General features: G+C 42.2%; 2 protein-coding genes and 1 long non-coding RNA gene across 6 annotated transcripts in view; 1 reads left to right on the forward strand and 2 right to left on the reverse strand.

Moving 5' to 3' along the window:
* The window catches only part of TTC1 (tetratricopeptide repeat domain 1), a 48912-nt gene extending 41229 nt beyond the window's left edge, over positions 1-7683 (forward strand). For both annotated transcript variants that reach the window (XM_070373038.1, XM_005897512.3), the window contains exon 8: positions 7066-7683. In XM_070373038.1, coding sequence (XP_070229139.1) covers positions 7066-7199 — 134 coding nt within the window. In that variant the 3' untranslated portion in view covers positions 7200-7683. The remainder of the gene's footprint in view (positions 1-7065) is intronic.
* Positions 2341-6425, reverse strand: LOC138988471 (uncharacterized). Its single transcript, XR_011464679.1, has 3 exons — positions 6167-6425; positions 3730-3891; positions 2341-3326 (listed from the first exon to the last, which is right to left on the reverse strand). It is a non-coding gene; the product is annotated as an uncharacterized lncRNA (long non-coding RNA).
* A 7614-nt stretch (positions 7684-15297) lies between the features above and the next one.
* The window catches only part of PWWP2A (PWWP domain containing 2A), a 32868-nt gene continuing 20813 nt past the window's right edge, over positions 15298-27352 (reverse strand). The window contains exons 3-4 of one of the 3 annotated variants that reach the window (XM_070373031.1): positions 18315-18434; positions 15298-15894 (exon numbers count right to left, since the gene is read on the reverse strand). In XM_070373031.1, the coding sequence (XP_070229132.1) occupies positions 15881-15894; positions 18315-18434 (134 nt within the window). In that variant the 3' untranslated portion in view covers positions 15298-15880. Of the gene's footprint in view, positions 15895-18314; positions 18435-21147; positions 21300-27352 lie in introns of those variants that run through there. The other 2 variants (XR_011464678.1, XM_070373037.1) reach the window with 2 other exon arrangements.

The following is a 27352-nucleotide window of genomic DNA, read 5'->3' on the forward strand; positions in this document are numbered from 1 at the left end:
TAAAGGACCAGTGTAGTTTAGAGTGGATATCAGCTTTTCAAAAACTAAACTTCCATTTTGCTTTTATTTTTTTGGTAAGTTTTCCTGCCTTCAAAATGCAAACATAATTAACTCCCGTCCCTGGGGGTGCCACCAATCTCTCTTTCAGATCATCAGTTTCATAAAAACGGTTGAGTTTGTTCACTGAGGAAACAATTTCAGTTTTTAAGTTCATTAGGATGCAATCAGTACAAGCCAGTACCCTGTGAAAACCAAGGGGATTTTTGTTTTGAAAATAACATTCAGAGGCCCTTTAGTATTTGAGAAGACATGAGAGGGTAAGAATTAGTAGTAAATGGGAAGAGGGCAAAAAACTCTGTGGGTGGAGGGTCAGGGGAAATGGTTTCATTTGACCCGTGTTTTAGTTAGTTCTTATATTGGCCAAACCGTGTTTATGGTTGGGATTAGAGGGCTCTTCATTGGAAACAGTCTGCATGACCAAGAGGAGTAAAGGTTCCTGGACAGAGACCTGCCCAGCACAGTCTGCTTAGAACCTGTGTGATAGTTGTCTGTTCATGATCTCCTGTTTATTTTCCTTATGAAGAATCTATATCATGAATTGCAGTCACATGGGCCAAAAGGAAAGATCACTTAAAATAAATTGAGCCTGACCATTTATGGCCTTTAGGAATCAGTGTCAGAAAATGAGACAAATTTCCCAAAAGATCACTGACAGAGAGTTGATTGAGGAGGAACTACTGACCCAGTAAATCCAAGTGTGGGCCCTGCTGGGTGGACTCAGACTCCCAGGAGAGCTGCTTCAGACGTGGGCAGATCTCTGGAGCCTTCCTCAGTTCTTCCAAAATTGGCTCTTTCCCTAATTTACATTTTTAATCAAATTTGACACCATGTTTGAGCCAAAAAGTTATTTTGGAGGTACTTTTTCTTCAAAGAAGGAAGAAGAGTATTCCTCACCTATTCAAAATGATTATTTATTTTAGCAAAAAGGAAAAAGGTGTTTGCATTTAGCTGAGCTGGATTTTGTGCTGAAAGAGAAGACTTGGTGAATGACCATACTGGTCACTTAGGCACTGATCTCTGGGTCCATTTTTTTTTTTTTTAATCACCATGAAACAATAAATGGATAGATATAAACTGAATCTTACTGCCATTGTCAGTTCCAGATGGAATTAAGTTCCATCTGTCCTTGTCACTCAGGTCTCATAAGCTAATGTTTCTTGTCTTGCGGTTTTGGCAGTTACTTACGTTGTTCCTTTCATGAAATAACGTAAGTTGCTTGGTAAATAATGCGTCAGTCTGTTGTTACACATCAGTAGTCTGAATGAGCGGACTCCTTTATTTTCTTCATGAATATAATGATAGTGCATAAAATACTGCTTCTTGGTAGCATCTACCATAGGAGAGCCTTAAAGGGAGAAGTCACTCTCAGCATTGTATGAGCTTCCTGATGTGTCCCTCCTCGTTACGCATGAACTAGCTTTGATTCGTGCACTTTAAGATCCTTGGAGGCTGGTCCCTCCAGATGCGCAGAGCCGTATCACTTACTCAGAAGTCCCGTGCAGGCTTTTTGCAGTGGACTGCATGACTTTTAGTTTGTTCGGTACTCTTGATTTTCTTTTCCTTTTCTGTCTGTAATTTGACTTCCTTTTTGTTGGAAATGTACCCCCCTCCTTGGGAAAAAAAGTTCTAATTGAAACTGTGAGTGGGCAGAACATACTTGCTCCTCTCTTCTTAGCCTGTCGTTTGTAAATGTCATCCTTAGAACAGGAGTGGCCATTGGTCATAGTGCCACAGTCCTTGCCAGAGAGGATGATCGTGCTGACGTTAGATTAGAGGAAAGGGGTCAGTCACTGGAGTGTTTACTGGTTTGCCCTCTTCTCTTCTCTGGGAAGACAGCCTGCCTGTTGTAGCCAGGGAACATAAGGTTTAAAAGGACTGCAGGGTATAGTCACTGGTTTGATGAGGTGGGAAAGATGCCCTGGACAGAGCATCTAGCTTCTGTTCCACCCATTCCAGATGATCTGTCTTCCCACCTCAGCTGAGAGTCTGTCCTGACCTGGAAAACCTAGAGCTGGACATGAAACTTATTGACTCCTTCAAAGGTCAAGAGCCGTGGGCGAGGTGTTGCCCCAGTGACCCTGCCTTTCTTTCACTAGCTTCCAGCTGCTCGGCACACACGGGGGCCTTGTTCGTCATCCAGTCCAGCTTTCCACTTGTACCATCCCCTCCTTCCACCTTCTTGGAACATGTTACCAGTCCCCTGAGTCCTGAAGTTATTCAGGTGTTTGCTCCTGACCACTAGCATCCTAATGAGTGTGCATTTGTGAACTAAATTAAGAACACCACCTTGTATGATCCATGTTAAAAAGTGAGATTTGGAGCTGGAAGTAACTTGTTCGTGTCATTGTAAGGGTTCCTTTGACTATTCCTTCGCATTAAGGGCTTCTGTGCAAGTGATTCAGGGTCCTAGAATCTGGTCGTTCCCTCGCCTGTTACTGGCCCTGAAAGCTGCTGCAGCCAGGCTCCTTTCCCACATTTTTCTTCCTGCTGCACTCCCTAGTCCTTAGCTCAGACTGTGCACTTGCCATGTAGTGGGTCTGGCCAGCAGAGAGTCTCAGCCAGCCCGCGTTGCTGTTGCCCCTCAGTAGCGAAGGCCAGTTGGGGGTTTTCAGTGCCCTCCCTGCACTTTGCCTCATTTCCTGGTTGCTATTCCCATAGCTCCTCCTCTCGGGAGAATCACTCCTGCTGCTTTGATAGTTAGCTTGGTAAGGAACTGACTTCCACTTTCACCCAGGAGCTAATATATAAGCATTTGAATTGGGTGTAAATTTTATTTTCTGTTTTCTGTGCTGTCTCTTAATTTGCCTTTTGCTCAGAGGACATTAGGAGTCAGCTGCATGGCTTAGTTTCCTGCCTCAGAAGAGGAAATGCAGTGTCAGGATTCACTTGTGTGCAGTCTGGTTCTCCTAATAGAGGATCTATTCCACGAGGCCTCCCCCTCAGTGATCTTGAGAAGGTGAAAACAAACTGTCTTCCTGCCTCTCCTGACAGTAAGCTGACTACTGCCCAGTCACTGTCTCCAAAGAGAAGTGATGTATAACAAGTCAGTTGGTTTATTACAATGCAGTGTTGCTTGCAGACACAGAAATTCAATATTTATCAGAAGTGGATCCAGTGCCAAGCCTTGGTCTCTAGTCCTAAGTGTTCTTGTCTGAGCCCAAGCACTGTTGGACTCTTCTCTTTGCCATGGGATCTGGTCTGAGAGGTGAGATCCTTACAGTTAAGGACATGTGGACACGTTCAGGCCGAGTGGGGTACCAGGTTTGCTACAAGTGGAAAGAAGGGAACCTGATTGATTACTGCCCAGATAAGGGGCGGGTGAAATCTGGCAGCCAGTGGAGGGTGTCGGAGATGGGCCAGATGGCAGATCGTCCTGTCTGGGGTGTGCAGAAGCTGCTTGAGGCTCTGAGAGTCCAGCCTGACTGAGCAGCAGCAGGAAGTCTGAGCATGTGATCGTGTGCACAGCCGAAAGCCTGCTCTCACTGAAGGTGCTTGTCTACCACCATCGTAAACGGTAAGGGTGAGTTGTGCAGACACCACAGCTTGGTTCTGCCTTAATGTTGGGCTCTGTCTCCTTATGTCCCCATTGGTCCTACACTGATTTTAGAGCGTTGTCAAATTGAACTGTAGTTGATTTACAAAGTTGCTCAGCAGAAGAAAAAAAAATACCTGCAGTGCAGAAGAGGCAGGTTCCATCCCTGGGTTGGGAAGATTCCCTGGAGAAGGAAATGGCAACTCACTCCCGTGTTCTTGCCTGGAGAATTCCACGGACAGAAGGGCCTGGCAGGCTGTAGTCCATGGGGTCGCAAAGAGTCGGACATGACGTGACAACTAAACAGATCATCAGCACCACTGTGTTAGTTTCAGGTATACAGCACAGTGCTTAGGTATTTTTGCAGGTTATACACCATTTGAAGTTTTTACAAGATAACGGGTATAATTCCCAGTGTATCTTTTTGCTTATCTATCTTATATATAGTAGTTTGTGTCTTTTATTTCCATACCCCTAATTTCAGAGCTTCTTTACCCGACAGCATAGACATCAGCTGTTTGTTCAGTGAATAAATGGCCTCTTTCTTGTAATGTTGCACTAGCTCTCTGTCAGAACCTTTGGGTTTGTTCTTCACTTTGCCGCACAGCATTATTAACACTGAAAACTGTTCTCCAACTATCAGTGGCCTTGGCCGCACCCTCCCACTTCCTTTCAGTCCTGTGGACTTGCCGCCCTCCCTTGCCCCCGTCTCCATCCATTTTCACCGCACTGCCTACTCCCTCTGTCTCAGACCGTTGCAGTTCTGCCTGTCCTTGGTGACTGAAATGCAGATTCACGTACACAGCTCTGCCAGGTCTCCCTCCTTCCTGCCCAAGCTGGAGGGGATCATCTGCTTACTGATTCTCATAGCATTTTACGTCTTGACTCCATGTGAACTGCCTTGTGTGTATGCTTTTCCATCAGACCTAAGCTTATTTTGGTATAAAGACAGTGTCATGTATCTTTGCATCCCCACTGCACATACGTACTTGGTACATGTTGGTTAATTCAAGTCAGGTAACCTCAGGTCTTCTCTTACATGGAGACTGTTTGATCATGTGTCTTTATTACGTGTCTGGTACCTGCCAGGGATTTTATGTGCGTTATCTATTTAGCAGGCAGACTTCCCATCTTCTGTTCTGCTGGTGGTAATAGTCAAGCTATTGTGGAATGTTAGGAGGGCAGAGATACGAGAATAAAAGGAAAAAGTGATGCCACACGTGTTAGGTTGGGACCTTGGAGAAACAGAAGCAAAGATTGGATTAGAAATATGAGGGGTTTATTAGAGGGAACACCTGCGAGGGGAAGTGAGCAGAGACAGGGAACTGGACGTGACTGGGATCCCGTCAGGTCCCTGAGAGGAGTAGGGACCTGGGTCAGAGAAGTCCTGCCTTGCAGGTTAGTCCCAGGGACGCTTCAGCAAAGCCACTGGGGAGCCAACACCGCCTGTCACAGGGGCCCCTGCTCTGTTCTGCAGGGCTCGGTCACTGACTGAACAGCTGTGGGACCTGCGACCTTGGCGTGGAGGCGCCCTGCATCCAGAGAAGTGCGTGTTCTGGCTGCCACTCAGTGGAATCAGCCAGGCCAAGGTTCCCAGCTCCTTGCGGTGCAGGCGCTTCAGCCTGATGGGCAAAGCGAGGGCCGGTGCACAGCCCCTGCTCCACTCTGTCCTCAGTGTGAATACTCGTGCTCTGGTTTCACTGCCATCTCCAAGGTACAGGGGCCTCCTCACCACCTTCAGTACCTGCTCCCATCCTTCAGGGCCTCTGCCCTCCTGAAACGCCTGCCTCACACCCCCGCACGGGCCTGGGGGCTCCTCTGCACTCACCCCAATCTGTGTCTGCCTGCTAGACTGTGAGCATCTCAGAAGTTACACCAGAGTAACTCGTATTTTTTAGATCCCAGTGCCTCCTGTAGTGGACACCAGATAATACACACATTTGCCCTGGAGATTGTTGTTCCGGCCGTGGACATGGCCATGCAGTGATCCCTTCCCCCGGGTGATGGCCCCAGGCTTGGCTGACAGTCCAGAGCCTTGGGACAGGCACCTCCTTGCTTCACTCACTCTGTGTCAGAGGAGCCAAGGATTGTGCCAGCAGTGACATTTTAGTGGGCTTCTTTAAATGTTTGGTTCCCTCCCTGTCCTCTTTCTTCAGTCCCAAGACAAACTGCCAGAGTTCTGGCTGACTTGTGCTCTCCTGGGGAGGCCCTGTCTTTCCTGGCTTCCTATTCACGCATCTGTCTCCTGCCCTACATGGGGCCTCTGTGTGCTGCCCCCGGCGCGCAGGGACGAGGCCTGTGCGATGACTCTTCCTCCACACTGAGCACATGTGTTCTGGGTTTGGGAAGCCTGTCTGGAGAGTGGTCAGTCTGGGTTTCTGTGAATATGGTGAGCTTTTCTGGGGGCTAAATCTCAGACTGAGTCCAGAAGTTCTTTCCAAGAGTTCCCAGGAAAGGCCTTGGCATTTAAAAGCATGCATCTTTAAGTTCTTTATCTGGGATTTATTTCAAAGTGGGAGATCTTAGAGTAACAAAGCTGCCAACAAGGGCAGCAAGGTGAGAAGGAATCTGTACCTCTGATGAGCAGGGGTTTCTTTTTCTTTTATCCTCTTCCTCCTCTCCACTGGAAGCAGACCTGCAAGAAAAATTTAGAACCGTTTAGAAATGATTGAAATGCATATTTACTCATCTTAGCCAAGATTTTCCAAAACACCCTAGTTTCAAATATTCCATCCTGTTGCCCCACAAATCCCAGTCTCCCAAATGTCCTGGAAACTCCTACTTTTGTATAAGCTCCATGTCCCCCTTACATGGAGAATCAACATAAAAATCCATGGTTATGCTGTGTGTGTTCATTTGACTTTATGACGTGAACTCACCTGGTGATTGACAAAGAAAGCCCGAAACTCAGGGAGGGAAACTAGGCTGTTGAGGTTGATGGAGCTGTGCAGGAGAACAAGATCTCCCGTTTCCCCAGAAATGATGAGTTTGGTTTGGAAGCTGAGACTTGACTTGGAAAAGCAGGAGGCTCTTGAGTTTCAACCTCAGGTTCAGTAGAAATCTGCTGAGTGGAATTAGATTCAGCAAGTGGCTCTGCTGTTTCATGGAGAACAGACTTGGAGGCGCCTCAGCCCTCCCCGCCAGGCTTGGCCTTCAGTCCCCGAGGCAGCAGCTCATCACTCAGCCCAGAGAGCCTGTCCCCTGGGGATTCTGGCCAGTGTGGCCAAGAAGCTTTGCTGTCCCAGCGGGGCCCCTTGTGCTCATCTGTGCAAGCAATGGCTCAGGTGGATGGCACTGAAATGACTGCTCTGCTGTTGGTACATTGGGGGCTGAGGGTTTCATAATTTTAAAAGCAGGAGTTTCTTTAACTGCAGAGGAATACTGTGTTTTGTAGTCAGATAGGAAGGCAGTTGGAATCTCTTGCTTCTGCCGACTCCCTGTTTTTACTGGACTCTCTGCTTTTTACGTTGCAGGTAAACTAAAAGATCTTGGGAACTTGGTTCTCCGGCCTTTTGGACTCTCCACAGAGAATTTCCAGATCAAACAGGATTCCTCTACTGGCTCCTACTCCATCAATTTTGTTCAAAATCCAAATAACAACAGATAACAAAGATAACAATAGCTTTTAAAGCTGGCTTGGAAATTGTGTGCTGCTTGGATTAGCAAGGGGAAAGGCCCTGCCAGTGTTTAACTTCTAAAAGCATCTGATCTCAGAGACAGGCTGTCTCGTAGAGCCCAGCGCTCCCTTCTCCCCCTTGTTTTACGATCAGGGTGAAATGCACTTCCTGATACAGTGAGCCTAATTTGATTTCCATTTTACGGTGGTGTCTGTGCTGCTGTTGCCCTGGTTCCAGCTGTCCTTTGTTTTGTCCAGGAGAAAGCCTGCTTATCGAGACTCACCTCCCTGAGCTCCACAAACACAAACCCAGCTGGAGTCTCGTGGGCTGAGCAAACCTGCTGGGCAGAGACCACCCGGCCATGTGTGATGGGGTCCCCGCCTGCTGTCCCCTCGCCCCAATCGCACACACTGCCCTGCGTGGGCTCCAGCATCTCCTGGTTTCCTCTGGTAATAAATGCTTTCTGTGACAGTCTGAGCTGGGTTGTGAATTTTGTCCCCAAAATAACAGCTAGAGCAGAAGGCGTTCTGGCTGTAGGAGGCAGTGTTGATTTCGAGCAGTGTTACTGGAGTCCAGTCCTCCCAGAGCCTTAGCTGCCACCTTGAAGACGATCGGGAGGAGCTGAGCATCCACCATGTACTAAGATTCAGAAACCCCACCTCACAAGCTGTCCCGGGCCTCTCAAGGTTTGTGCAGATGCTTATGAAATCAGTGTTTTTGACCAAGTAACCAGTCTTACTTAAAATGGCTTCGTTTAGGAATGCTGGTATGTGAATCCCAGAACAAAACCGTCTTCTCTTAGATTCCATGAACCCAGAAATTTCAAAGGTAGTTTTTTTCTAATCCTCAGTGCTGGTGAAAAGCTTTTGATTGTTATGGTTTAAGTGTTAAAAGCAGTGACATTCAGGTTTCATGTTAGAAATGAAGTACACGTATAATTCTGTAAATGACATGCAGTATGCATGCTCCCAGTGTTAAGAATTGTGCTGTTTTTTTGATCAGTTCCTCAAAGCTTCTTAGCGTCTGTTGTTAGGCAGTGCAATGATCTGCTGTATCCACAGTCTGTGGTTCGCTAAGCCTGTCTCCCAGGTTTTTTGGCAGGGGCAGCATGAGAGATCTTAGCTCCCCAACCGGGGATTGAACCCATGCCCCCTGCATTGGAAGCACTGGACCCCCAGGGAAGTCCTGTCTCCTAGATGGAAATCAGATTCTTCATGCAGTTTATCAGGGGGAAGGAAAAAGAATGTGGTTAGTTTTGCTTTGCTGTCTTTATGATAAATCTGGTATCTAATTTTTCCCAGAAGGTGTGTGAGAAATCACACACGTAGCACAGAAACCTTGGCTGAAAGCTGCATGGCCCAGCTGGCGGTGGCACATGCTCCCTGTGCAACAGTGCCCTGCTGGCCCAGCACTCCACCGACCTCTCGATCTCAGCACTACTCCACGCTCAGAACAATGATGTAAGGAGGGGACTTCCCTGGCAGTCCTGTGGTTAAGACTTCACGCTTCCACTGCAAGAGGCATGGGTTCAGTCCCTGGTCAGGGAACTAAGATCCCACGTGCCACAACGTGCTGCCAAAAAAATAAAGCAAAAAAAAAAATTTAAAGAGCTCTTTGATTTATGTGGACTAATGTCTTGATATTTATCAATATTTATATAGAAGTTAAAATAGAAATTTTTAAAATATTCCTTTAAAATAAAATTTATTTTTTGTTAGTAAGTTATTTCATAACCACTATGAAAAGTTTTGACCTCGTAGACACCTGAAAGGGTCCCAGGAACCCTTGGGGAGCCTTGGACCACCTTGAAAGTCATTTGTCAGATTACGGTGGCCTGTATTTACCTCATGTTATAATATGTATGATTTAAAAGTCTGTGATGCTTTTGTCACCCCACAAAAAAGGTATACCAGAATAGACTTCTAAGGTAATCCACGCTGAGACATTTATTTTTATGCCAGTGACACTGCAGTGGATCACAAAAATTTTGGATCTTCTAGAATTGCCATTACTTATTCCTTACCTGCCTCCATGAATAGACCGTGAGCTTCTGGAAGGTAAGGAAGCTTAGTGAACTCTTGTTGAAGGCTGTTCCACAAGAAGTGGTCTCAGTGTGAACAATCATTCTATCCAAACGTCTCTAGGTTCTGTGGCCTTTCTTTCTTTATTTAGTGCCTGTGGTGGTTGATTGGTTTTTTGCAGCTCAAAAAGACATTTGTAGAGAGTCCCTTAAAGCCAGTCGAGCCCATGTTGTGCAGCCACGTAGAATAGCCTCAGATGGTGATCATTCACCCTGGCCTGTAAACATAATGCCTCCTGATTTTTAAAAATTTTCATTTCTGCATCTTGGATATTTACAAGGATTTATCTTGAGACTTTCAGAAACCCCCAGCTTGTCCTCTGCTTTCATGCTCCCCTCCATCTTCCAGGTCACCTTATATTCTCTATTTGTGTGTCCGCAGTCTCAGCCACCTCCTGGTTCTCACGTGAGCAGCTTTCTCATACATGGGAGCCTCTGCAGTAGGCCTACCCAGGGCTTGGCTCTGTTACAGTCACACTTGGGTGGTAGTTTTTCTGTGCAGAGTGTACTGTGGGTTTAGTTCATTTTGCACATGCATCATGGATCTGAAGTATGGTTAAATTCTATTCTTAAAACCCAGCCCTTTTCTAAGAACTCCTTTTCTATGTTTCCATCACAAGCATTGCAGCTGGGTTTTTTCCCTCCCCTTTTGCACCTTGTCTGACCCACTGCCCAGATACCATAACTTAAAGTTATCGTGCTTACTGGACTAGAGAATGTTAACCGCATGCCGAGATGCTGAGGCAGGGAGTGGCCGAGCTGCTAGGTTATGACCTGAACGTTGCAGCACTGGGCCTGTGTTTGAGCTGCAGTAAGATGACAAGACCTCACACACTGGACCTCCAGAGTTTCTCAGGTAGAGTCAAAGGTGTGAATGTTTAGTCCTACAGCACTTTGTGTAGTTGAAGATAGAAAACTGCTTGAGGAAATGTGGCTGGGCCTGGTGATTCTTTCTGGTGCTCCTTGATCTCTATGCTGGTGTCCGAGCCTGTTGCTGAGTTTCTTACAGCTCTCAATCCAGACTGCTGTAGGAAGAGGCACAGGGACTTTATGGAGGCATGTTACTGTCAGGTTGGACTGGCGTGGAATGGGGAGCTGGCAGTGGCTGTTAAATCTAAGCCCGATTAGAAGGTGTACTTGGAAGGTTATCTGTTCCCAGGAGCTAATGAGCAGACCTGCAAATTGCCTTACAATTGCCGGTTTAGCAAATCTTGGAATGTCAAAGGGGAAGACTATGATAGGAGGCCAAGGAGAATGGAAAGAAGTTACTGGCTGCTTTAATCGTGAGAAGGATCTTTAAAGCACAGGACCCAATAACCTTCCAAGACTAGAGTGTAAACCTGAGACACCACACCCGACAGGAGCCAGCAGCAGCTTAAACTCATTTCCTCCTCAGCTCTGGGTGTGCACTCCCCTGTGGGAAAGGAAGGCCCTTGGCTGCCAGAGCTCAGTCTCACTGAGCCTGCAGCCCAGGGGTCACTGCCAGCCCACAGCTCTGTCCATGTTGCTCTCTGATCACTTCTGCTTTTGACCCTGCCTTACTTGTTAAGGCACTGAAATCTTCCTCAAATCCTCCTATGGGTGTATACTGTGTACCTGATAACACATTCCCACACCCTAGGAAAAATCTCCTGGAAGCAATTTCAGTGAGATGTTCCTCATCCTTTGCAGCCTACCCCTCTCTGCACTTCAGTAGTAAGCAGCTGAGTCCTTCTCTCATCTGGATTTCCTTTAGAAAAGGAAGCATTGATATGTGAACATTCCACCAGAAGTGGCTGGAAATTCTCTTTCTTCAGGGAAGCTGCACAGCTAATGCAGAGAATGGCAGTTTCCAGTCACTATCTGTTGTCTGGAGAGCAGCCTTGAGCTCATACTAGACTGAGTCCATTAGTACTCCTGAAAATGAGAAATGGGTTACTTGCTACCAGCCAGCCCATAGAGCATCAGAGTGACTGTGTAAGAACTTCCAAAGGGCAATCAAGGAAACTAGAGGTTAGTTTATGAAAACTAGTGAGGATGTCCTCGTATTTCAGAGTATCAAAAATTTCAGTCTTCCTGTGAGTAAGTAATTTTTTAAGGTAAAGATGGGTACATGGGGTTTATTTCTTATACCAGTCTGCCTTTACAGATGTTTGAAATGTTCTAGGGTTAAAAAAATACTCCATTTTCTTCTAATTTCTCAACCCTCTGAGGGCTGCAAGCTAGGAATAAACTCCTGAGAATTTCTATCGGCCAGACTAGAATTAGACTCCCTACAGCTTCCTTTCACATTCCCTCCCACCTTAGCTGAAGCACGGCAAAGCCTGTCACCTCACTGCCAGGGTAGCCCACAGCTAATAATCTGTGGGTGAGATCAAGTCCCAGCTGCTAGTTGTACCTTGCTAAAAAAAAAAAAAAAAAAAATACAGCCTACCCAGATGGCAACCCCAAGTCAGGCACTGGGGCTTCTCCAAACATGTCATGATTGACAGATGTGAAGGGAATCAACCCAGATGCTCTTCAGGAAGCCTTTAGTTCCAGGTGTGAGGAGCCAGATCTGCAGACAGTGGAACTCCTAGTACCAGGTGGAGTGCTGTGCCAGCGGAGGTCCGCATCTGACACCCCATCACACCAGGCACACTGCCCTCCAAGTCAGAAATCAGCAAGCATGAGCATCGTCAAGCAAACTAAAGACAAGGAGGAGGCCAGGGTTGGGAAGCAAGGGAACAGTGTGAGATGGGAAAGTGTTTGCATTTCAAAGGATGGAGGCTTTGGAGGACTCTCTGGTACTTAGTCTCAAGGACACAGGACTGTTGTGTAGGGATAGTTTGGCTGCCCAGAACAGATATGCTATCTGCAGCGCTACCTCAGGGAGTTAGCTGGGAAACTGTCTTATTTCCAAGAGCCGTGTGACTGACTGGATTCTCAGTCGGCTCCAGAGGCCAGGAGGCAGCTTTTCCAGCCGCTCCCTTTCTACCAGCATGAAAGCAGCTCTGTGGAAGCGCGTTCTGTGAGGTCGCTTTGTGTCTCACTGAAGCCCCTGGCCCTGCGTTTCTAGAGCAGGGACACATCAGGCTCCTCTTTACCTCGGGGCACTGCCCATTGCTGAATCCGTTTGCCTCTGTTAGATTACAGGTGTGGGCGGTCTGCTCAGTATCCACAGGCTTCAGGCCCTGGGCACAGGCAGAATTCAGAAAAGTAGGATTATTCCCTGAGTGAACTATTCTGTAGAGTTCCCTGATGTCACCTGTGTTTTTGGCCTTGGCTGAATAAGAACTCGAGCTAGTTGAGTGAGACACCTGTTTTCCATACCTCATCTTGGCCAGTGTGGCCACTAAGTGATTCTTCTGTCAATAAGGTAACTGATAGAACTAAGATTAAAATACATGTCTCTACTGAGTAAAGCAGGTTATTCTGTACTGCAGGCAGATTCTTCACTGAGCTACAAGGGAAGTGCCTGTTGAGATAGAAGCATCATCCTAATATCACCCACTCATTTTGCCTCCTGTATGTGAGGTTGCTTCTAAAACCGTGCTCCACAATGCAATGAAGGGCTAATCCTAGAAGTATTAACTCTTTAGGACAATGACCTAGCCACTGGTTTAGCCAGCTCTTTCTTCCTCTGGCACAGAATGCCTGAGTTGTATTCTTTCATCGCAAGGTCATCACCCTTTGATATCAAAGCAAAGGCCATGAAACTTCTTTGTGAATAAGCCAAGATTTGGCAGGGTGCTGTTCACCAGAGAAAAGTATGCTTAAGAAACACTTACAGTATACTCTCTTCAAAGCACTGAGGGAAGAATCATTACTTGAAAGAGTAGAAATGAGCTGTCACGTATAAAAGCAAGAAAACGGCTTACTTTTATGTGCAGTGACATGCCAGCATTCCCAGGGAGATACTCCAGTGGCTTCCTTCTTACACATTTAGGTAAACTGAAATGGGAGAATGTTTGCAGTTAAAGACTCTTGTGTATATACTCTGGAATAACAGGCAGCCTTCTAAAGGATTGCTTTACTTAAATGAAAAAAAAAAAAAAAACAATTTACCTGACTTTAGGTTTCTAGATCAGCCTTTTTAAATCTCAGCTGTCCAGTAGGTGTCCAGAGGCTAATTTTTCCTAACAACTGAGTGTTTCTGGTCAAACACTTGCCCTCAGATTGGAGGTACTCAGCTTTTAAAGAAGCAACCATTTATCCATAAGAGTAGAACTACTTGAAATTAAGACAAACCCAACAGTACATGTTTAGTTACATCCAGCTCTGAATGGTAGATTATTTGTTTCTATCAGAAAACAGTAATGTTTGTGCACAAGTTCCTTATTAAGCTAGTTTCCCTTCCTCCATCCTTGGTCATAAAGACATCCCATAAAATCTCCCAGTGATTATAGGCTGTTCTCCTAAGGAAGCAGTGCTGCTTAAAAACAGCTTCCTAGAGAACAAGTGGTTGAATCTTAACAGTTTAAAAATAATCTTTAAAACCTAACTCCTAAGTAGTAAACAGTTTTTAAATAACTAAATTTTAAAAAAATCAAGACTTTATTGAATATATGTTACACAACATTCTTTAACATTTAGGTCTCAGCATAGTTTAGATGAGAAACAATTGTTGTCATTCAAGTCTACAAAATGAAATAGGCTTGTGAAGATTTGAAATACAGATGAAGGTAGCATGAAGCAAAGCTTAAATATTAAGCAACTAAAGCAATGAAGGTGAAATAGCAAACATGGTATGTCTAGATTTTAAATACCACCAAGTTTCATTTTTCAAAAAAATGAAAGTCTGGTTTATAACAAACACCACTGAGAATTGTCATAAAAAATGTTTAGATACTTAAAACCTGATCTCTCCCAGTTCTTTTTGCCTTTATGTTACTTCGTCATTTCCATCACTCTGCAATTAGAAGTTTTGATTATGCAAAATCTGCTATGATCTGGGAGTTATCAGGTTATCAGAAATGAGCCTGAAGTGGTACTGCTGGGTTACGGATCTGAAAGAACAAGAGGGACCCCAGCCTAAGCTCTGGGCCAGAGCAGAGCGTCGCTTGTGTTTAGAGCTTCCTGCTGCTGCAGTTCCTGAGCTGACTCTTTCAGACTTGATCAAATGTACAATGACTTCATGATAAAAAATTTTCTATAAAGACAATCTTAGAATAGAATCAAGACTTTTAGTTACAGCGTAATTAAGGTTGGCATTAAACTCGCTAGAAGCAAGACTGCCTACCTTTTCTAGGGTTGTAAAACAGATCCTAGCTGGTATAGTAAATGTTCTAAAACTTACCCAGAACTGTGTGTTAATCCTGAGTGTGGGGTTAATAAGTAATTCCAAACACATATAGTAAGATTATGCAAAGTTTGAGCACTGAAGCCAAATGCTCAGTTATCATTTATGTTGCTTCAAATGAATTTTGTATTTTTATTTTTGGCATTTTTTTCCTTTTGTATTAAGTAATCACTATGGATTACCTTTCTGGTTTAAAAAATAAATCAGTATTGCCACTAAAAAACTTCAGGTATATTATTAAAAGTACGGCACCATCAAATATAAAATGCCTTAAAAATGTAGTACTAACAAGTTCATCTGGTTTTCTCAATGTTTTCTCCATTCATTAAAAAAGAAAAAGTAAGGTCTTTTATAATGTGTAATTTTCATAGATAAAACATTATGGTCTCTGTGAATAAGAATTCATACTTTATGCATGAAAACTTCACCGTCTTTATGGTTCCTGCTGCTTGTTCCCCAGGATCAAGTCCCATCGGACACCTCTGAGGAATTCTTGCACTTATTAGAAAGAGGGGCTCTCTGTGGAGAGAGGTCAATATCAAAATTCAGATATTATCACCTTTTGTGAACTCGATAAAATCAGTAAGGACAGGAAGAATAAAGCCTTTCCAGCTCAGCAGGATTAAGAACTAGTTCCTAGAGAGTATGTTTTCACTCCAAGATTGACAGTAGCCTATCCACTTGGAGTCAGAATTTGAAAGTTAAGAATGTAGTTATGAAAATGTGCAGAAAACATTAAATACTGGTGGCAAATAAATACATCTTAATATGTTCTAACAAGCAAATGTATATTTAAGATAGCATAGTCCTGCTTTATTAAAGAAAAGATCCAAATTTTCTTGGTGGGGTATAGGGACACTTTACCATCCTTTTAGTAGGATGTTAGATAATCGTTTCTGAGCTGATTAACAGTAAACCTTGGAGAAAGCAGTTTTAATATGAAAAATAATTCAGCATTTCTGTCATCATCCTGTGCCTTTTAGGCGTGTCCAAACTGTACTGAGAACTTCACGTTCAAAAGAAGGTACTGTCAGTGATTCTTCACACATAGAATTCAAGAGTTCTTTGCGTATTTCACATCACTTTCCTCCTCATCTCATGCATAATTTATTGCAATAGGTTTTTTTTAATAAAATATTCCCCTAATACCTTTTCTTCAGTTTAATATAGCACAATATGCAAGTGCCTCTTTATAGACTGTTGGTTTTAATCACTGCCTGAACATTTACTTCTTAGTGCAGCTTTAAAAATCTGAGTCTCCAATTTCATTCAGTCCTGATGCTCTGGTGTTCTCTGTCATTGTGGTACAGGTCCATGAAACCAGCAGCCTGCTAATGTCTTTGTGCTGAAATATAGTAAAGAAAAGGAAGAAAATGTAGTTAAGCACAAGTAATTATGATAAAAATGATGTCCTTGTTTTTTTAAGCCCTATATAGATTGTGGGATCACACCTGATTTTTTACTTAAAATCAATTAAATTTGACCAGTGTGCATTTTTTTTGAGAAAACAACTTACTGCCACTATAAACCAGCAGAAGCATTCCTATTCTTTCCAAAGTATATCTGGGCAAATTCCAACACAAATAAAATGGTTATCACCGTCACAGAGTCGATCTGCACTTGAGTATATTTTTCAACACTTAGTTGTGAATGTTTGCCTAATAAAAGGGGGATTTTAGCTTTGTCCTTTACGCTGCCATTTCACAAGTAACAATAGAAAAGTTTGCAAATCAGTTTTGCCGCTGTGGACCATGAAACACCAGCAGTCTTCCTCTAGCACAGGCTACCTACAGGATTAAGAAGCAAATTTATATACAAAACCAGGTAAAAATTGCTGCAGATGACACTGTCTACACACATGTAAGAACGAAACAGAGAGAGAGGGGTGGAGGGTGCCTCCCCGGGGTAGACACGCAGCACATCCAAAGGCATCAGCAGTACTGTTTTGCAGCCAGAAGACAACTGGTTCCATTGACCACAGTGTCCTTGGTACACCAGCAGACCAAGTTACCAGCAGAGCCACTCTGCACTGTACCTCCAACAGAAAGCCTGACTCTGAACAGAATATTTATAAGGATGAGGCTTATCAAAATCACTGCTAAGGAGCATGACCAGAAGGCCCAACATTACAACCTCACTTTGATCCCAGGAAGTGGTACAATCCCACTGAAACCCTCTACAGTTGCCTTTCCAACCTGGAAGCCTAAGTACCAGTAAGGGTTTGAGTTCCAAAAGAGGTGATCTCTGGAAAGAATGATGATTTTTTGTCAAATGTATTAAAAAAAAAAAAAGATATGGTATCTTCAGTGGAATAATAATAGACAAAGCAAAAAGGGAAAAAGGAAAACCATCCCCGTCCTTCCCAGTATTTGACTTCCAGACATTTCAGAGTAGGTGTAGTTCTCATTTTTTGATAGCACTCTTGATCTTATGTAAACTTCCCAGTGCTGCCAGGCTTCATTCACTTACTGGATCAAGGCTTATAAATTTCACAGGGCATCTATCACATTTCTTCTCCAGCAATAGAAAGTTACTTCTAGCCATAAATACTGCACACATCAAAACAACAGTAGTCCATGCTTACTAAAGCAATGGAATCATTAACATGATTTTAAAATCTGACATTGAGCTAAGAAAAGTTTTTATTTTCTAAGACTATTACACTAATACTAATAAATTTAGACTCATGGAAATTTGGAAGTAAATATCCCCATTGTAAAACTGAAAGAGAAAAAAAGGTAAAGAGCCAATTCTATACACAATTCTATTTCTATTTTTGACTCTCCCAATATCTGGCTTCAACCTTAGTGAGGCCTATTCAAGTTGGCAGGAAAGCCAAAGATTGAAGTTTACTATGCTTCCTGTGGGAGATGAAGAAAACTGAAAATGCTATTCCCTCAAGGGGTCACCAGTACCTAAGACTCCTACACAATATTTAGAGTCCAAAATATTCTAGCCACAATCTCTGATCCAAAATGTGCCATTCTGACCTGGTTTGCAAATTTCAGCTCATACACAATGATACAGCCCAATTACAGCTCTTCACTAGCTTCAAACAGCAGAGTTAAGCAGCATTAATTCAAGGAAGCAAAAAAAAAAAAAAAAAAAAAAAGATCCTAAATTCAAAAGCAGCATGACAACAAAAATCCCTAAGCCCTTCCTGCCTTACAAAAGCCCCAAAGAAGCTTTTTGTGCATTATCCAAGGAGGTTTTACTAAATGTGAAGAAAGATTACAGCTGTACTTCATTATCTTTTGCCACCGTCTTGAATTTTGATTTGCCTCATGTAAATGACAAATGAGGTTGATTTAATTCACTAAGTGTATGTTTACATACAGATATATATTCTTAATATATATATTAAGTAATGACTAAATAGTTAATGAATATAAAAGAGACAAAAGACTGAGAAAAGACAAGTCCACTAGTTGACTTTCTGTGGAGCCTCAGTCACTACTTGACATAATTCTGCAACTGGACACCCAGCTTCTCCCACCCTAGGAGATAACTCCTCTCCATCATGAAGTGCTCCGGAGGCGGCTCTCCTTTTTTTTTTTTTTAAACACAACAAGTAATAGTGACTGAAAGCTATTTTCACTCACAAAAACTACCACCAATATGAGGTACACCCAGCTACCAAGGTCAATGAAAACAAAGGAAAAAGAACCAGTGCATTCTTTTATGTCTAGCCTAATCTACTTAGGGAATGATAAGTGATGACATGATGCCCTCTTCACTTTGTGGCAGGGCTTAGCACAGACAGACCTGCCCGTTTCACTGTTAACTTCAATGCTCCCAGTCTGAATCCACAGTGGTCTGTCAGACACTGTAAGGGAGCAGCAGCGCTCGTCACTGTCTGATGTAATAGCTGCCATTTGTTGAGACCTATGGTAGAAAAAACCAAGTTAACAAAAATAGAGCATTTGAGTTCTTTTTCATCCATTTACCAAAAAAAAAAAAAAAGACTAAAATTCAGTTGAATTTTCATAATGAATTTATTCTAGATAGCTTGCTGGCTTCACACAATGGGAAGCGCTGGTAGACTTGAGGTGTGTACACACCAGTCTTGGCCAGGAGAGGGCACTCTCCAGCCCAAGTCAGTTGAGCCGCAAAATGCCTTAAGGCTCATGAAAATGTTGCCCGCCAATGCTAACTCATGGTTTAATTCTGACAAAAATCTTGTACTAGCCTAACACTAGCCTAGTGGTGAGAGAGTCCTGATTGTCTCAGTATTCAACAAGGGCCAAAGCTGTCATCCCTACCTGCATTAACGAGCTCAGAGACTCTGCTTTGAAGAATCACCAAAACTGCCTGAATCCCTTTCTCTGTAATGCCAGTGGCACCTCTGCGTACCATTCAACAGCTGAACTTACTGTGAGGTCAGACCTGTTTGAAATAGGTTTGACAAGGAAAGCTTTCTCTGAGGCTTTCAGAAGAGAGACCAAACACCAAACACTAAAGGGTTACTGTTCAGCCTTATTTTTTATTAACCTATTTGCTTGTTTCCTTTTTTCTCTAAGTACAGTATATAGTATATACTGTATATATATATAGTATATATAGTATATATATATAAGTATATATATAAGTAACAACTCATGTATCATATCAGTGTAGGCAACTCTGGGATCACTGATTTAGATAATGTCCAGTCCCTATAATATTAAGTTCTAAATCAGAAATAGTAGCTAATCAAAACCTTAAAATAGGCTTTTCTGATACTGAAAAAGAAGAAACGTTACACACCTGATCTATAAACATGATTACTTACTGAATTTTAACTCAACAGATTCCTTAAATGATGTTCAATAATGAGGTTATTTACCCTTTTGTTTATGGGGAAACAAATATACTATTAGCTATAACCCAACAGCAATCACACAAGTAGAAATATGAATGCACAAAAAATTATCTTTTGAACCTCTCTCCCTCCATGGGTAAAACTTAGGTTTCAACAATGATTCTAAAGAATCTCCTTTTCACATCTAGGCAAGAGGGGGTCAAAAAGCTGCATCAAAGAATAATCTTACCCTATGCATTAACCCCACCAGTGCCCAGAAATGCTGTGAAAATATTAACATGCAAGACCCCAGTCCACAGAGCCTGGCCTGTGAGTCTTTTGTGCTAATGCTGAGTTTCCCCTCAAAGCTTTTAGGGTCTCAAGGTTTTTCTTTAGAATTGACCACACAGGATCCATTAGGAAGAACCAGGAAACCCTGACAGTGAGGTAGTAAATAGGAGAACCTCATGAAAGGCAGGGATTTCACTGTAAAGTACTTATTTTTGTCCTTTTTAAGAGAAAAGCTTACATGCAACAATGGCAACTACTCCCTGGGATGCAAGCAAAGACATAAAGGGGCAAACCAGAACAGGTAAGAATTTCCCTTTTTTAGAGCACATGAAGGAATGAAGTAGAGGAGGTCACACTCTTAGAGCAAAGCCCAGAATTAAAAACTAAAGAACTAAAATTACATACATCCTGCTGCCTCTCTTAATACAGAGTAGCATGATGCAACATGAACCACCAGGAAAAACATTTTACAGTAGACATTCTGGTTTTTCAGCCTCAATGCTGTTTTTCTAACCAGTTCTTTTTTAGGGTTTTAGACAAACTGCATAGTTCTTCCCAGCATTCCAGGACTCCCACCAAGATGTGCCACTCCCAGCTGGACTCCCTGCTAAAAACTAAATGGTGAGGGGAAATCACAGGTTGGTAAACAACAGCACCTCAAAAATGAGCCGCAGATAGAAATGACTACTCTCTGGAAAATACAACCACAACACACACAGATCAAGGCCTTGGAATGTGAGGTATTTCCCTGCTAGAAATGGGAAACGATCTCCTACTCAAATCACACCAGTGGCACTAAGAAGGAATGTTCAAGTTAATGTCCACTTTTTCACCAATTGGCAAAATATTAAAATAATAAACACCGAGGTTCCAGGAAACAAGAAAACCAAAAACTGCTAATTTATGCTACTTAAAAGCTGAGAAGTATACCTCTGTAGCTCTAATGCCTTTGGAAAGTCTTCCTAAGAGGACTTCTGCCCCACTGAGCCCCACCAGCTCAGACACTGCTCATGCCTTTGAAGGCCTTCTGAGATGGTGACTGGTCATTAGTACACAAGTGTCTGAAGCACAATTACTCTTCATCATTCAAGAGCTGCAGTGTTCATGGACTTCTCACTATAACCTCCATGACCTCCAACCCAGTTGCTCTCCACAGGTGACTGTTGAGACTACTCAGATCATGCCACTTTTAGGTATCTGATCATACTACGATTAGTGGGATTTTCAGATTTAAAAAATGGCAACCCACTCCAATACTCTTGCCTGGAAAATTCCATGGATGGAGGAGCCTGGTGGGCTAGAGTCGGACATGACTGAGCGACTTCACTTTCACTTTCAGACAAAAAAATTTAAGTTGTTAAAAAAAAGTTTATACTGCATGTATGTTGCAGAAAGATACTATCCGAAGCTACCAGAATGAAATTTCTATGCCACATACAGAAAGTGGTAGTTATAACAGCAAGTATTTATGTTAAGTGTTAGGGCCAGGCACTTTATTGCTCTGAAAATTGAAATTCTCACAATTACCTTTTGAAGAGGTAATATTTTTCTCCCCATTTCACAGATCATGACACTGAAGTAACCTGCCCAGGATCACACAGCTTGGAAGTGGCAGATCCAAGTCAGGTTTTGCATAGGAAGTCTATCTAGCTCAAGAGCCTGTACTTTCCACCATGTGCCTGAAAAGTGAAAAAGACCGATCCTTTGCTCAATTAAAAGACTGATACCAAGTACTATTAGTGCAAAAATGTTAACAAACATTCCAGCTCACCTGCATCTGGCAAGTTATATTCTCATAAGTATCCATTTCTATCATTTACACTCAACAGGATGATCCTCTCACATTTCTTAAAAAAAAAAAAAAAAGTCGTCTCCCCAGGCAAGCAGGGGAGGGAGGGGAGGAACCCTATTATAAAGTACAATAGGTAACCTACCTGGGGGAACAGGGTCCTGGGAGGGGATGGGGATGTGCTCCGTGCTCCTTCCAAGCTTTTTCAATAGCTTTTGTGCTCACTTTGGCAGCACATTTATCAAGCTTTTTTGGTAGCTTTTAAGTGAATCTTTGTGCTGCAGACAACTAAGTGAGGGATACTGAGGATTACAAAATTATTTTAAATATTTAAACAACAAAAAGACCTTGCTAAACCTTGATGTGCATTATAATTACAAGTTTTTTAGTTTACATGAAACAATTATAATACAGCTGTAACACTTGGCTATGTAACTAGGGGTACCTAGTTTTACTTCTAGATAGCTACACCGGATAGAAAAAAAATCACAAGGAGGTTTAAATGACGGTTCTGGTAATAAAAGCGCTCTAAGATTTCTAAGTCAATAAAAGGAAGTTAACTGTCACATTCTTAAAAGGAAAATTCCATTTTTTAATGAGATCTTACAAATATCAAAAACTTAATATTTATGTTCAAACTAAGCTTAAAGACAAGTAATTTTAGAACTGGCCAGTTTTCAACATCAAAGTTTTATGGTTTCACAAACCAAAATGTCTAAAACAAAAGGCCCACAAGTTAGACTACATATACTACAGCCATCTAATTTATTCTGTGAACAGTGAGAATTTGACTCAAATTCACTGTTTCAATAAATCCTGGTAACTTCTGAATCTGGTTTCATTTCCTTTACACATCCCCACAACCAGTCTTTAATTTATGCTAGCATGACATAGGATCATATAAGAAAAAACTCAAGTTTGGCAATTAGTTTTTTCAAAGATTAATTAGATGCATTAAAACCTGGCTCTATCCAAGATGGATTTTAAGACAGGGTATAAAAATTCAGTATTTCCTACCAGAGTGTGATAAACAAGATGATCTCAGAATTCCAAACGGAATTATCTACATATGTCAAGGAATATCTGTTTTTTCATTAGTAGTACTGACATAAAAAGTGGAAAAAGCAGTACCCATATTATGAAAATATGGTAAAGAGTGGGATGGCATGTAAACAAGTTTTGGAAACTAATTAATTCCATTACTAAAATCATTTAAATGATTTTCATATTCACAAAATTGTTTTTGTCATTAGGAAGTGATGGTTTTAACCCAAAACCTACTCTGGTAAATACAGTCATAAGCAGGGCAAAGACTAAGAGAGTTTTGCCAAGAAAATGCACTGGTCATAACAAACACCATCTTCCAACAACACAAGAGAAGACTCTACACATGGACATCACCAGATGGTCAACACCAAAATCAGATTGATTATATTCTTTGCAGCCAAAGATGGAGAAGCTCTATACAGTCAGCAAAAACAAGACCAGGAGCTGACTGTGGCTCAGACCATGAACTCCTTATTGCCAAATTCAGACCTAAATTGAAGAAAGTAGGGAAAACCACTAGACCATTCAGGTATGACCTAAATCAAATCCCTTATGATTATACAGTGGACGTGAGAAATAGATTTAAGGGCCTAGATCTGATAGATAGAGTGCCTGATGAACTATGGAATGAGGTTTGTGACACTGTATAGGAGACAGGGATCAAGACCATCCCCATGGAAAAGAAATGCAAAAAAACCAAAATGGCTGTCTGGGGAGGCCTTAAAAATAGCTGTGAAAAGAAGAGAAGCGAAAAGCAAGGAGAAAAGGAAAGATATAAACATCTGAATGCAGAGTTCCAAAGAATAGCAAGAAGAGATAAGAAAGCCTTCTTCAGCGTTCAATGCAAAGAAATAAGAGGAAAACAACAGAATGGGAAAGACTAGAGATCTCAAGAAAATCAGAGGTACCAAAAGAGCATTTCATGCAAAGATGGGCTTGATAAAGGACAGAAATGTATGGACTTAACAGAAGCAGAAGATATTAAGAAGAGGTGGCAAGAATACACAGAAGAACTGTACAAAAAAGATCTTCACTACCCAGATAATCACGATGGTGTGATCACTGACCTAGAGCCAGACATCCTGGAATATGAAGTCAAGTGAGCCTTAGAAAGCATCACTACAAACAAAGCTAGTGGAGGTGATGGAATAGCAGTTGAGCTATTTCAAATCCTGAAAGATGATGCTGTGAAAGTGCTGCACTCAATATGCCAGCAAATTTGGAAAACTCAGCAGTGGCCACAGGACTGGAAAAGGTCAGTTTTCATTCCAATCCCACAGAAAGGCAATGCCAAAGAATGCTCAAACTACCGCACAATTGCACTCATCTCACATGCTAGTAAAGTAATGCTCAAAATTCTCCAAGCCAGGCTTCCGCAATATGTGCACTGTGAAATTCCTAATGTTCAAGCTGGTTTTAGAAAAGGCAGAGGAACCAGAGATCAAATTGCCAACATCCGCTGGATCATGGAAAAAGCAAGAGAGTTCCAGAAAAGCATCTATTTCTGCTTTATTGACTATGCCAAAGCCCTTGACTGTGTGGATCACGATAAACTGTGGGAAATTCTGAGAGATGGGAATACCAGACCACCTGATCTGCCTCTTGAGAAATTTGTATGCAGGTCAGGAAGCAACAATTAGAACTGGACACGGAACAACAGACTGGTTCCAAATAGGAAAAGAAGTACGTCAAGGCTATATACTGTCACCCTGTTTATTTAACTTATATGCAGAGTACATCATGAGAAACGCTGGGCTGGAAGAAACACAAGCTGGAATCAAGATTGCCGGGAGAAATATCAATAACCTCAGATATGCAGATGACACCACCCTTATGGCAGAAAGTGAAGAGGAACTAAAAAGCCTCTTGATGAAAGTGAAAGAGGAGAGTGAAAAAGTTGGCTTAAAGCTCAACATTCAGAAAATGAAGATCATGGCATCCAGTCCCATCACTTCATGGGAAATAGATGGGGAAACAGTGGAAACAGTGTCAGACTTTATTTTTCTGGGCTCCAAAATCACTGCAGATGGTGACTGCAGCCATGAAATTAAAAGACGCTTACTCCTTGGAAGGAAAGTTATGACCAACCTCGATAGCATATACAAAAGCAGAGACATTACTTTGCCAACAAAGGTCCGGCTAGTCAAGGGTATGGTTTTTCCTGTGGTCATGTATGGATGTGAGTTGGACCGTGAAGAAGGCTGAGCGCCGAAGAATTGATGCTTTTGAACTGTGGTGTTGGAGACTCTTGAGAGTCCTTTGGACTGCAAGGAGATCCAACCAGTCCATTCTGCAGGAGACCAGCCCTAGGATTTCTTTGGAAGGAATGATGCTAAAGCTGAAACTCCAGTAAGTACTTTGGCCACCTCATGCGAAGAGTTGACTCATTGGAAAAGACTCTGAAGCTGGGAGGGATTGGGAGCAGGAGGAGAAGGGGACGACAGAGGATGAGATGGCTGAATGGCATCACTGACTCGATGGGCCTGAGTCTCAGTGGACTTAAAGTTGGTGATGGACAGGGAGGCCTGGCGTGCTGGGATTCATAGGGTCGCAGAGTCGGACACGAATAAGCAACTGATCTGATAGTTCTTAAAAATGGGCACCACTAGCACAGTGCAGGACTATAGGTTGGTTAGGAAGGAATGCTGGAAACCAGGCTGCCAGAACAATACCACTCAAACTTAGAAGATTTCTATCCAAAACCAAATTACAGATGGATAATAGTGACGACTACTCAACAATGTAGATGCACTTAATGCCACAGAACTGGTTAAAATGGTAAACTGGGTTAGGTATATTTAATGAGTTTTTAAATACCAAAAAAATAAAATCTCAGCAAACTACAATGATCTATTAATATAAGAGAAGAAATGAGTTCCACCTACAGTCACAAAAAAAGTAAACAGGAAAAAGGCCCTGTTTGAGTCTATAAAGGTTAAGTCTCTTACTTGAGTAAACAAAGAGCTGAGCTGTTTCTCTTCTCATCTCAGCATCAACTCTCCATGGTAAAAACACCAAGACATCCTGGAAAACTAAAAATGCATAGATCATCTATATCCCCAGGACTTTAACTGCTAAAGCTTCCATCTGTTAACATTTCTGTTCACTCTTTGTTGAAATAAGGTATACAGTAAACATACACAAGCAAATAGAGTATAAAGAGCCTAGTAACTAAGTCAGAATGAGGTAAAAGTAATTGAGACAGCTTAGCTGTTTTATTTCTCCTGACAACTGGCACGGCACCAGCCTCCTGTTCTATTTCTGAATTCCCTCTATCAGGCATTTTAATTGTTTTAATATCAACCATACTTGTACAGTCCCAAAGAAAAAAGTAAATTTGTCCCAACTTACAAATAGAGTCTTCAGAGTTTTCTGGCAAATCCCCTACTGGAGACCACCACTGGATACAAATCAGAACACTGTCCTCACTTTACATATTACCAACTTTTCTAGACATTTCCCAGTCTCTTCTCTGCTATGAGTAGTAACAAATGTGAACCAATGCAGCAGGAAGTATAGAGAAATTCACACCTTACAAGGGAAAATATTATTTTTTAGATCCAAATTATTGGTTTCTTAAGGTATTCCAGTTCCCAACTCAGGTATTTAAGGATGTATATGTCTATAATGGAATGTGAATGTGTTCTTCAGCATAAGCACCAGCTCAAATATGGGTGCAACTCAGTATTTTCACATTAGATATTCAGACTTAATGTATACATTCATTTAGTTGATTTTAAGTTCCATATTCCTCTGCCTGCAGCCCACCCTCATATCTATATTCCTACTGTCTTTTCTACTCACTACTATAAACGTTATTCAATATCCAAGTAGGGACACTGTCAAGTCCTGCAAATGGGCTTCAGACGAGTGAATTCTACTTTCTCTGTTTCACTGATAACTTAGATCTCTGGTTCTACATCTATAAAGAGCTCCTTCCAAATTTAAACCAGACTCTTTCTGATCTATAAATTCTAGAAAACTAAAACACTCTCTGATGCTTTACATTTAGAAATAGACATCTCTAGCCTTCATAGCTTTTACTTTGCTTAGTTTTTCACCCTTGCTAATCTTGTTCTAACCAGTCTTCTTGGACCACTAGAGACTTGGCCTAAGCCTAGCATTCTCTCTGTTCAGGGGGAAATACCCACTTGGTTGTCTCCACAGATATCAGACAGTAAAGAAACTACCTGCAACGCAGGAGACCTGGGTTCAATCCCTGGGTTGGAAAGATCCCCTGAAAGGGCATGGCAACCCACTCCAGTATTGTCTGGGAAATCCGATGAACAGAGGAGCCTGGCAGGCTACAGTCCATGGGGTCACAAAGAGTCAGACACAACTGAGCGACTATGCACAACACAAAGAGCCAAGTGTCTCCTTTTTTGTCATTAAAAAGAAACTTAAAGAGAAAAATGACTACAATTACCCAATCCAATTCTATCTCCATCTACAGTGGACCCTGGACAAATATATCTTAGCTGCTTAAAAAATTTCTCTTTGAATAAAACACTGTTTAGTATGCAGCTATTGGATTAGTGTTTAGAACATAGAGTACATCTTAAAAAGATTACAGAATTTCTTTCAAACTAGTTTCCTTATTGAAAATTCAGATGAAATATACCAGACTGCTGGTTTAAAACTGAGGGCTTACTTGGCATGATTAGAGGTCATGCACAATTGTGATTATGCTTCAACTTTTTCCTCCAAGGTATGGATTGTATCAAATTCAGTTTTACTTTTATATTCAACAATCATGATTTTTTCTTCTTTCCCCATGGCTTCTGAAACAAATTTAGTTCATCCCACAAGAGCATTTGCCCAAGCACTTGACTCCATTAGCAATATCCGCTGTCAAAAGCATGTTAGGATAAAACTCACCTGTATCATTTCATGAGA

The sequence above is a fragment of the Bos mutus genome, chromosome 7 (genome assembly GCF_027580195.1).
Source record: "Bos mutus isolate GX-2022 chromosome 7, NWIPB_WYAK_1.1, whole genome shotgun sequence".
NCBI lineage: Eukaryota > Metazoa > Chordata > Mammalia > Artiodactyla > Bovidae > Bos > Bos mutus.